The 11,664-nt window shown below is 42.5% G+C and overlaps 1 protein-coding gene across 6 annotated transcripts in view; it reads left to right on the plus strand.

The window, feature by feature from the left end:
* Positions 1-4,166, plus strand: part of Ets1 (ETS proto-oncogene 1, transcription factor) — a 124,314-nt gene extending 120,148 nt beyond the window's left edge. For all 6 annotated transcript variants that reach the window (XM_013078832.3, XM_004862604.4, XM_087214302.1 and 3 more), the window contains one exon: positions 431-4,166. In XM_013078832.3, coding sequence (XP_012934286.2) covers positions 431-646 — 216 coding nt within the window. In that variant the 3' untranslated portion in view covers positions 647-4,166. The remainder of the gene's footprint in view (positions 1-430) is intronic.
* The last annotated feature ends 7,498 nt before the right edge of the window (positions 4,167-11,664 follow it).

Consider the following 11,664-nt stretch of genomic DNA (forward strand, 5'->3'; position numbering starts at 1 on the left):
TGAGCCCAAGGGATAGCGTCTAGTGTTCTGCAGCATAGCAGGATGACCGTGGTTGACAACTAATTGAATATTTCAAAGTAGCTAGGGCAGAGGATTTCGCATGGTTCTACAGAAAGTAATGATACATAGCCGAGGTGATACCCATGCCAGCTTCCTGATCTGATCATTACATGTTGTGCATACCTCTTGAAATGTCACATTGTACCTCATAAATATATATGTAACTGTTGTGTGATAATTAAAAATTAAAATATTATAAGAAAAACAATTCAGAGGACAGTTCAGAAAGTACTTTCTATAGGTGCATAGATGTCTGATTCACTTATCTGAATGTGATAGGCCATCATAAATCAATACTGACACATAAATACATATTTGGAGAATATCCTATAGATTTTTACGTGCTCCTTTAAAATTTTTTAAATTTCAGGTGGCGAGGAGATGGGGAAAGAGGAAAAACAAGCCTAAGATGAATTACGAGAAACTGAGCCGTGGTCTACGCTACTATTATGACAAAAACATCATCCACAAGACGGCGGGTAAACGCTATGTGTACCGCTTTGTCTGTGACCTGCAGAGCCTGTTGGGGTACACCCCCGAGGAGCTCCATGCCATGTTGGATGTCAAGCCCGACGCTGACGAGTGATGGACGTGGAAGGGCCGGGGCTACCTTTCTGAGACCTTTCAGAGAACAACTGTGTTGGTCGGACTCTTAATTTTTAATTGTTATTCTATTTTTTATTTTCCAGAACTCATTTTTTACATTCAGGGGTGGGAGCTAAGGGAGCTGCAGCTGTAATCCATTTTGCGTGGTTGAGCGGGAAAGCCAGGACTTGCGGGGTGGAGGGGCCAGAAGGTCTTCAGCAGGTTTTCAGGAGAGAGAAAAGGGTCTTAGAAGCTTGAAGGATCTGGCTTAAGGAAAGAAGTGACTAATGTGTCTAATCGTGTTTTAAAATCATCCATGACAAAAGCACATCTTGAGTTATGGACCCATTTGCAAGAGAAATTGTTACATCGAGAATACAAGACTGGTGAAAGGCAATTAATTTACAGTTGTTTTTGAATCTGGGAGGGAAAGATGAGGAGGGTGGGATGAGAACATTTTCTTTGGGGGATGGAGTAAAAACCAAGGATTATGTACCTTTCACTCTGCTTTTTGAAAAAAAAGATGGACTTTCAGGGGGAGGGGTCCAAACTGTTTTTGTGTTAAAATTTATTTTATGAAATTTTGTGCCAGTATTTTTTTTTCTCAAGAAATTGTCTTAAGCTCTAAGGTGGTCTCAGTATTGCAGTATCATGCAAGTTTGTTCTTATTTGCTGGCTGAGGATTTTGTCACATTGAAAGAAAACTGTTTATATAGACCCCATTGGAAAAGCAAAGCTCAGCCACTGAGATCAGGGATCCCAAATTCATGTGACTTATATATGAAGGAAATAGTAATGCTGATTTGGGTGCAGGGGAACTGTGTGTGTGCATTTCTTCTATAATTTTTAAAATATTGTCACAGCCCTTTACTTATTTGTCATTTATGGATTCTCGGGGTTTAGACTTAATGTTAATCTATGAAGCATTAAGTCTGTGAACTGAATGTATTTTGGCAGCCCTGGGTTTGGACAGTGGTCAAGGTAGCAGCACTGCTGAAGTCATGGAAAGGAAATTGAAGGAGGAAGATTAACTTGGTTCTTGATAATTCTCTACTTATAACATAGATGACTTGGAATTAAAGCTGTGTGCATGGGCATTACCCTCTCAGGTCTTAAGAAGCATATCCTGAATGCATGTTGTTCCAAACTAATACTCTAAAATTTCTCCTTTATATCTTATTCTTCCAGCATCCCACATTTATTGCCCCCTCTCCAGTATTCAGCAGAGAGAAACATAAGCTTTCTGATAGATGACTGAAAAAGTGACTTCAAACACCGCGGAACTGAAGAGTGTACTTGTACCACAGATACTAAGGAAGCATTTGAGTACAGAATAACTTGGCTGATTTGGGGAAGAGATGTGCAAGGCTTTCCTTTGCAGAATTGCAGCTAGGAGGGTAGGATGTCAGATGAAATTTGCATGCAGAAGAGGTGGTGCAGATGACGCTGGGCCTTGTGCTTGGATCTGTTGCCCTGCCAGAGGGTGAGCGAACGTTAATGGGAGAAGGGAGGAATGACTTGAAGGCAGAGAAAATAAGGAAAGGAGCTTGGGTGATTAAAAGAAGGTGGTCCATGAGATTTGGGTACATTTTTAGCCTCCCCCCAATTTAAATACAGTTAAGAAAGGGAGTTATCTTTCTGCTATTTGTAAGATGAATCGAAAAATGATGTTTGGGGCAAATCCCAACATCTAAGTAGTAAGGAAGTGTGCTAATGTAATTAGAATTCCTCCCACTGAAGACATGGCCAGTTATAAAGCTGAGAAGGGACTGCTGTGAACATGAGTGAGGGGAAGAAATTGCAGATGATCTTCTCAGGGCTGGCCCTTTTGCGGATTTAGCTAAGAAACTGGAAGTGCTAACTACCTTAGTTAGCACTGGTGTGCTGCTGACTCCCAGATTCCCTTGCAGGCCCTGAATTATCAGGAACTAGCTCTGTGATCCACAAGGGTCCCCATATGAACCAATTGGCGTATACATGTATAAAGCAAAGGCAGAGTGATCCCAGCTGTGTATTTGATCCTACAGATGCAGGTGCCTTAATGAACTTCTCCAAATATTTTAGGAGCTGCTCAGGGAGTGTTAGGTTGGAACTGTTTGGATGATATTGTTTTCTCTTAGGTTATGTGATCTTTGTTGGGCCCTGGCAAAGGGTGTGTGTGTGTGTGTGTGTGTGTGTGTGTGTGTGTGTGTGTGGTTTGTGAACATGCAAAATTGCAGCTGAAATAATTCCTGAACTTTCTAGTTAAGTCTTTTCACATTTCAGTGATGGATGAGAGCAGAACCAAGGCCGGGTATCGGTCAATGCTTACTGTTTACAACTAGGCATGAAATCGCCGTCTCAAGTCATCAGCCTTTCCTATGAAATGTACACTGAAAACCTCCCCTTCTGTGAGTCTGTCCAATCCCTGCAATCCCCGTAGCAGATAAGGTGTAAGAAAGTGCCTCCTCGTGCTCCTCAGCCCACACTTTTGCTAAGATGCCCTTTCTCCCTACGTCCACCATTTTCAGGATTTGTAGCTAGTGTATTAATACAGACAGCTTTGTCCATCTGGCCATATGCTTTTTCCCCTTTTGTCCAAAGGCCAGAGACCATCCCAAGAAGAGTGGTGGGTGGTTTATACACTGGAAATGTAGCAGCATTGTTGCATTTATGCTTTTTAAAAACACATGTTAACTTCAGAGGAAGGACGGGCAAATCAGGTCTAGTTGGGTGAAACCCTTATATTTTCCTGGAGATGCCTTAATCTATGTGGGTTTTGGCTTTTGGGCCCAGAGTCACTTGGGTTCCTTTCTGCATTCATGGGAGAGACTTCCCTACACAGAGCCTGATTGTGGCCATGGGGATTGGCAGTAGGATTCCAAGATCAGATGTGCCCTTCCTCACTTTGGAGACGAGCACTCTGGGTTTTAGAGCATTAACCTGCCTAACCTTCATGGGGAAAAATATGTTTTCTCTCTTCTAGTCATGCTGTGCATGCTGCTTTCTCTGTTGGGGTCTATATAAATTTGTTGAATTTTTACCTACATTCCAAAGAAGTGTCAAGGAACCATAAGTATATGTATACATATACATATATGACATATATATATTAAAATGAAATTATCTCTATCAGGAACACTGCCTCAGTTATTGAACTTTTTTTTAAGAATACTTTTTTTTAAAGCTGAGAAGTATTGGAGTGAAAAAGATGTTATATTGTGTTTGACTATTTTCCAACTTGTATTTTCATATAATTTATATTTTTTAAAAGCTGAAAATTTTAAAGTGAGATAAAAAAGGAAAAGCAGGTGCTTTTTAAAAATCAGAACTGAGGTAGCTTAGAGATGTAGCGATGTAAGTGTCTATGTGTTTTTTTTTTAAATGCAAAAAAATATTTCTTACCAGGGAGTTTTTGTTTGTTTATTTTAGTAGCTGATGCTGGCACATCATTTTGCTGGAGAGTTTTTTATATACTGTAGCCTGATTTCATATTGTATTTTAAACTGTGTGAAATTAAAGATGAAGAAATTCATTCATAATGATGTGGCTTCGGCTTGATTCTTTCTGTCTGGATCATGTAGTGAAGCAGGACAAATTCACCAACCAGAGACAGGCACGGGAAGAAATGCAGTTCATTTTGTGTGATCCCCCAAGCTCTGGACCATTTTACATGAAGATTTTCTAATAAAGGGGTGAACTATAATAGAAATATTCTTAACATCCCAATACAATGAATGTATTGGATCATCCCTTTTGGAATGTCTCTGGCCTTGACATACATCATTTGTTCATGTCAGAAAGACTAAGTCAGGTGAAGAAAATTTTTAGTGGTTCAACAGATATATATTTAATTTTAGCTAGGTGTGCAGTTCCTGATACTAATGCAGAAAGTTGAAAATTGTAGGTGCTGTACACCAGGAACAGTATTTTTGTTTCTTCTGACAATAACTTTATTCTATGGCATTCCACTCATCCTGGGGGTGTGGGGTCAGCTCTCATTGGGACCAAAAATTGGGAATGATAATATCTGTGAGGAGGCCCCCCAGCAACCGTATCATAAATAAAACACATATTTATAAGTGCTTTGAGGAGGAGTGCTTAGGAATGCATTCTGCATGGTACTTTTTTCCTTGTTGTTGAAACTGTAGAAGGTGGATGTTTTTAATTAACACCAACATTTGCAACATGAAGCCCAACTCACAGCTGGAAAGAGAAATTTTGCTGAATTGTTCACAAAAACAGGTCTGTTGTTGGAAAATCTATTTCTTCAGGCCTGGAGCTTGAGGTTGCTGAGTACTGGCTGAGCATCGACTGTGTGGTCTAGTGGTGAAGGAGCCCGACTTGAGGAAGGCACTGGGCCTTGAACCTCAGTGAAGCCACCGCCACTCACTGGGAGACTTTGGGGAAACAATTTGAGGTCCTTACATATTTTAGTTTTCAGTTGCAAACCTGGGAAAAGCTACAAGTTGTGAGCTCTTTACCTGCTGAATAAACAGTTCACAGAGAATAGGTTTCTGCCTCGGTCAAGGTTTTGGTCAGAGAGCTTCCTTCAGTGGCCACTTGGTATCAACCCTTACAATGACTGACTTTGTGTTGACCAGGAAGGAAAAGAATGTACATGAATGAAATCAATTTGGGCCTTTTTCTCTGACTAGGAGCTAGACCTCAAATGGAGGCTTTCAGGAAACTGGGCTTTGGTGGCCTCTCAGTGATATAGCTGAGACCCCCATATGGAAACTGGTGGAGGAGCTAGGGGAGAGCATTAGAATCAATGGCAATTATAGGATTTGGGAGGATAGGGTAGGGTGAGAATGGAAGGAGATGCAAGGGAAAGAGAAGTTATACAAAAGAGGTGCTGCATAGAATTATAGATATGATATGCTTTCTGGAGGTGGTGGTATAAGAAAGTTGGCTGAGAACAGTCTGACTTATGTCTTGAAATAAGCTGTAGAATTAACACCCCCCCACCCCAAATTGAGCAACAGAGCCATATTAGTCCATTTTCTGTTGCTATTATAAAACACTTGAGACTAGGTAGCAAAAAAAATTTTTTTAATGGCCAAGGATTTAGCTCAGTGGTGCCACCACCTGCCTCACAAGTGCAAGGTTTGAGTTCGATCCCTGGTACCAAAAAAAAAAAATAAAGAACAAAAACCAACGAAGTTCATAGTTTTGGAGACCAGAGTCCAATATTGGTGAGACAATCTGTTCAGCTTCCAGTGAGGGCTCCTTAGCAGTGGCATCATAGCAAGAGGACATGTGAAAGGAAAAGCACATGTGGTGAGACTAGAACCCAGAGGGATCAGGAGCCAGGTCTGTTCTTTTTATAACAGCTCAGTCTCCTGAGATGTAACTCGTGTTTTGAGACCAGTGTTAATCTCTTCAGAGAGTGATGTACTCTTGACTCAGTCTCCTTCCACTGGACCCTACCTCTTAAAGGTTCCACCACTCAACACCACCACACGGGGGACCATCCTTCCAGCATGTGAGCCTTTGGGGAGCACATGCAACTATATCCAAACCATACCAAGGGGTTTCCAGTACAGTGAACTATAATTATTTTAACTTAAAAGGAGGAAGACTGTGACATGTGCTTTAGGTAAAATAAGGGTGCTGATGTAAATAAGGTGACTCACAGATGACTCCATGATATACCCAGGATTCATTCAGCCCAATGAGCAGTGCAAGCAGCAGGGTAATAGGAAGGTCTTTGAATTCTTCCACAGACATTGCGCCCCCCCTTCCTTTGGATGAACATGAGGCTCCTGTATTGTCTCTAGTAGGCCAGCCCCACACATTTACAATCCTGCCTTGTCTTTGAGAAATTTAAGTTTGACTCCCATGTTGATATCTCTCCATAGTCCATGTTTTCTTGGCATGAAGCTCAATTAAATTGTAGAACCTACACTGGGAAAGAGTACAAGAGGCTACTGGGGTCATCAGAGAACCATCGGACTTCTAAGCCCTTATTCTTTCCATGACACCACATTACTATCATAAAACTCAAAAAATCTGCTTTGTTGTTGCAGGCAGACTGCTCATCATCTGTCAGAGCCACAGGCATGGTTACAAAGAGAATGGGACAAGGACAAAGTCTTCATTCTGAGATGCTCTTTCACTTCTAAAATCTTTCTGACCTCTTCTTCCCCCCAGTGACTATTCTAAAGATGGGTTGTGATATGGTTCTGGTTGTACAGAGACCCTTCCCCACCTCAGACAGAGAGAACCTTGGTCTACTTGGGAGCTGGCATGAGGACTTGGCCACAACCATTTGATGGGTGCACCATATTAGCTTGGATGGTGCTGGTTCACTATTCTGGGATCCGTTCATACCGTGAGAATTCTCATCTGAGAACAATAAATAACAGAAGTGAAAAGCACTTTCCTGGCACCTTTTGTAACAAGGCAGAGATGCAAGGTGTCTGACTAAAGAAGGTGTTGATCAATTGGTGAAAAATTTAAAATGTTTGAAATTGAGAATTTAGAACTCCAAATTAGAGGATAAGGTGAATCTAGCCTCTGTGCCCTTTGTTCGGTGCCATTTCCTGTTTTAGTTAGTGTCTCTTTCCCTTTCCCCTTTTCCATTTTCCTGGAAAATATGTCTGTCCTTGGAAAGCCAGTTCCATTCAATTCCCTGGAAAAATCTCAATGTGCTCATGTTCAAAGTAGTAACAGTGACGACTGTGTGCACATGGCGCACTAGGAAATCAACAGTGACCAGGCCTTGTGACATACTCCACAGTCCCCCACTCCTGTTACAGTTATAGTCCTATCTCTAGTCTCTTCTCCCCACCATTCAGGCTCTACTGCTCTGTCAGCCACAGTATTTCCCCAGAGCTTTGATGTCAGCTCCGATCATTCTATGTGATACAAAGTGGAGGAGTAAGGAAGTTTTCAGCAGCCACTTTGGGAATTACTAAGGGTCAAGAGGTAGCCACTCTCTTCTCTCTGTCCTTCACACTATCTGCCTAAGCCACTAGTTCTGAGCAGTCACAGGCAATATTTAATCTTTGTATAGGCACACCTAAAACCTAAGCTCTGACTCTTATACACTTTTAAGATCTGATCCTAAGGTGTGCCTAGAAATGGTAAGAGTCCAAAGATAGTCGAGTTAGTGGCAGTCGCCTTCATGATCTTGGAATGATGATTATTTGCTTTGGCATTAGATGCCTTTTTTTTTTTTTTTTGGTACCAGGGATCGAACTCGGGTCCTTATGCTTTCGAGGCAGGCGGCGGAACCACTGAGCTATATCCCCAGCCCTAGATTGCCTTTTTGAGGCACGAATATTCTAAACTTTAGGAGAGATGGGACTTGGAGTTTTCAAGCAGCTTTGGAAACTAAGTGTGCATGAGAAATAGTTGTTCTTACAAATCTCAAGGTAAGGCAAATTCAACACTAACAATGATTGAACTTGGGAACCTTCTCTCTGCACATCTACTCAGGTTGATCAGTTTTGTTCAGTAAGAAAGTACAAGTACAGTGTAGCCAACACACCTTTAATTTTGGATACTTGTACCCATTATGGGAAAGGTAAGAGTGATTGTAGAGACAATAACCAATGTGACCTGTGTTTGGGGGTAATGGATATTTAATTCAGGTATCTGTTTCTCTGTGATTACATTATCTGTGCACTTGAGCCCAAGGGATATAAAATATTCTCTTCAGTGACTGATTGATCATGGACTACTGAAGGATATGGATGCAGGAGGGTAGGGTTGGGAGGCTCTGTCAACACTGGGTGCAAGTAGGGGTCCAAGTCTGTCAACTGCATGGTGGTGGCACATGTGACCTGCTCTAGAACTCATGTGTGCAACCTTCTTGAAATCCCTGACCACACATCACAAATAGCCCTCTCTCTGCTACCATAAGTAGCAACCCCAAATCTGAAGCCTGGTCAACAGAGACTGGATTAAAACCCAGGGGACTCTCCTATCCTGGTGTTTCTGGGGTAGTCCAGTGTCATCCATTGTCCTGGCATGACTGCCCAAAGTAGTTTCTTTCATTTCCACGATACTTTACATGGATTCTTTGGTGAGCCCAGTAATGGCCCAGAAGATCAGTAGAAGACGACATGGCAGAATTCCAAAATTCCATACTGTGAAGCCAAAAGGACCTTAATGAAGATTAGTTTGAGCCCTTCAATTAGGCATTTGTGAACTTGAGCTCCAGAGAGGCCAAGGGAATTGCCTAACATCACCCAATTAGGAACAGAACTCAGCACTATTCCTGTTTCACATTGTGTACTACCTCTTAACCAAACTGCAGATCAGTGGTGGCAAACCTATGGCACATGTGCTGCGGCAGGCTGTTTGTATCATTGGAAGCTCTACTGTTCTACTCTTGATCTTAGCCAAAAGGCCAAGAAGCAATTGCTCTACTGTTCTAGGTGCTATGTCCTGGCTCAAAGGTGACCCTTGGATGATTTAATGTTGATCACGATAATCATTTCCATCAGCACTCATGGACCCAAGAGTCTTCTAGGTGCTGAGATTTGGCTTGGGAATAGGAGACTGAGTGGTGGGAGGTGTTATATCTCGTAGTTTGCAGAAACTGAAAAGCCAGTGTTTTTGAGATTCTAGTGTACAGGACTGTATGGTGTAATAGCCAGATGGTCCCCTATGTAATGGTGCCACTAAACAAATTTATTTGGATAGATAACCAATATTCATTGAGCATGTGCTACATGGTTGGCATCGAGTTCAGTACTTCCTTAGGGATTCCATAGGAAGAATGTACACAAGTTTTCTTCCTTTAGTTTGCTTTTGGTAAATTAAGGGTTATGGACAAATACAGGGAGAATTCTCATCTGTTGAGATAACACTATGATTTGATACTAGAAGAAAACTATCCTTAAAGAACTTATGGTCTGAAGATGGAAGAGGTACAGGTAGAGAAAAGGCAGGTGCTAAGGCTTAGAAATGAGAAAGTGGTTGGATTGAGAGAAATTTCCTGTGCTGCAAATTTCACAAGGCTGCAAAGGAGCAGGGGTGGCAGGTCAGGGAGAGAGTGGCCAGGAGGTGGTCCAGCATTTTGAGGACTGCTGAAGAGCAATGCGGAGTCCTGGAGATCTTTCTGCAGGCCAAGATAAGTGACTTGGCCTGTCCTTTGAAAAATCATTCTGAGTGTAGAGAAGGATTGTAGAATTGGAGGCAGGAAGACCAGCTGGAAAACTTTCATTTTCTCTGAAGAGATGCCTGCAAGGAAAGTGTCCTGAGCACCTCAGGAAGGTGTTTAGGGTGTGGAATCTCCAGCAATGGGTGGAAGGTTGGTGTGAATGTAGAGGGAATTGTGCTAGGACCCTGACCATAGGTGACATGCAAAAATGGTGATAACAGTTCTCCTTGATCACAGTGTCACCAGAGTATGGATTTTAGATCTGGAAAGAACTCTGGAGATAAAGTGCAATATGCTCATTAAACAAAGAAAGGGTCTAAGGGTGGGAGAGTTTGGGAGACCTAAGATCACATTACTAACTGGTGACAGGCAAGAGTAGGCCTTCAGTTTACTGACCCCAAGGCCAATTTTGTGCATCTAATGAGGGTTGCAAACTTGTCCCTCTAAATTCAACCAAGAAATAATTTCTTTCTTCCTTCTCTCCCTGCCTCCCACTTGCATCCTTTCTGTCTTCCTTCTTTCCTTCCCCTCTTTCCTCTGACAACAAGAGCTATATAGCTTACAAAAGGAGGTGACAGCCTCCCTGCATGACTGGCATGATCTGTCTCTTCTCATCAAGATGCTCCCATAAGCTCTAGACATTTGTCTCCATTCCAAGCTGTAATCAGAAGAAAAAGAGAAGGTGCCCATTTTTCTGTCCCAACTGCTGCTCCTTAGAACTTCCCCGAGACATGCCGGGTCCCATTTTCCAGGTGAACCCCTAGCTTTATTCTCAGAATTCTATCAGGGGCATAGGGAAGAGCAAGTGTCTCCTTGACCAATACTCTTTTTATCTTTCAATGCTAGCTTAGGATTTCTTGCCATCTTTGTATTGCGGTCTCACCGCCCCCCCATTTATTCACCATCTTGAGTGTCCTCCCTTTGTGTCTCACATCTTGTATTCCTAGAGAGGAAATTGGATAATTTAAAGAAAAAAGGCAGTTATATTAAAGAATGTGAATTTGAAGTGAAATGAACATGAACTGAAGTGCAACTGTATGGTTTTAAATTCTAGCCCTACCTTTTGTGAACTGTAACCTTGGTGAAGTTACTTACCCTCTTTGTGCCTCAGTTTCTCCATCTTTGAAGTAGGGATGATAATACCAATCTCACAGGATTGATATGATGATTGCCAAGTAATCCATGTTGATGCTGGACATACGGTGAATGCTAAGTAGGAGTAAGTGGGAGCTGTCAGTGATGGCGAACCTTTTAAAGACTGAGTGCCCCACCTGCAATCCAAAACCCACTTATTTATTGCAAAGAGCCAACACTGCAATTCAACCTGAATACTGAGGTTTTAGTTTAGAAAAAAACCTCACACATTAACATCTTTTGTCTTAAAAAAACCCCAAATGACACATATGCCATATTTTTGCCATCACTGGTATATATGAACTGTAGCTTGAGAAAGTCTTTTTCTCCCGCCTTTGAGAATCATGTTTTCCTGGACTTGTCAGACAAAGAAGGGCCTCAGTATCCAGGGCAAGGGCTCTGGAGGGCCTGCCTGAAGAGAGAGGAGTGTGTGTTCCCACCCTCCCAGCCCTTGCACCGAAGCTGGTGCCAAGGCCTCCCTGCCTGCTCCTGCAGCCACAGGTGGGCAGAACGGCTGCTCCCTGCAGAAAAGCAAAGTGGTTCCACCAGCTCTGGGACTCAGCATTTTCCACTACTCCTTGCTCTGTTTGTTTTCCTCTCTGGGCTCCCCCCGCCAAGCTGGGACTTCTGAATGATGTCCAACAGCAATGTTGGGCCTGCCCAGAGTCTGCTCCCACCACGAATCCTGAACCCTCCCCTGCCTCCTCTGGTTGGCAGGCAGAAGGAAGGGCCTGGCTGGCCCCGTCGAGAGGAAAGCTTGCACACAAAGTGCCATTGTACAGGAGTGG

This window comes from Heterocephalus glaber, unplaced genomic scaffold (assembly GCF_053883595.1).
Source record: "Heterocephalus glaber isolate CG9 unplaced genomic scaffold, H.glaber_assembly_v1.0 deba00001446, whole genome shotgun sequence".
In the NCBI taxonomy this organism is placed as follows: Eukaryota; Metazoa; Chordata; class Mammalia; order Rodentia; family Bathyergidae; genus Heterocephalus; species Heterocephalus glaber.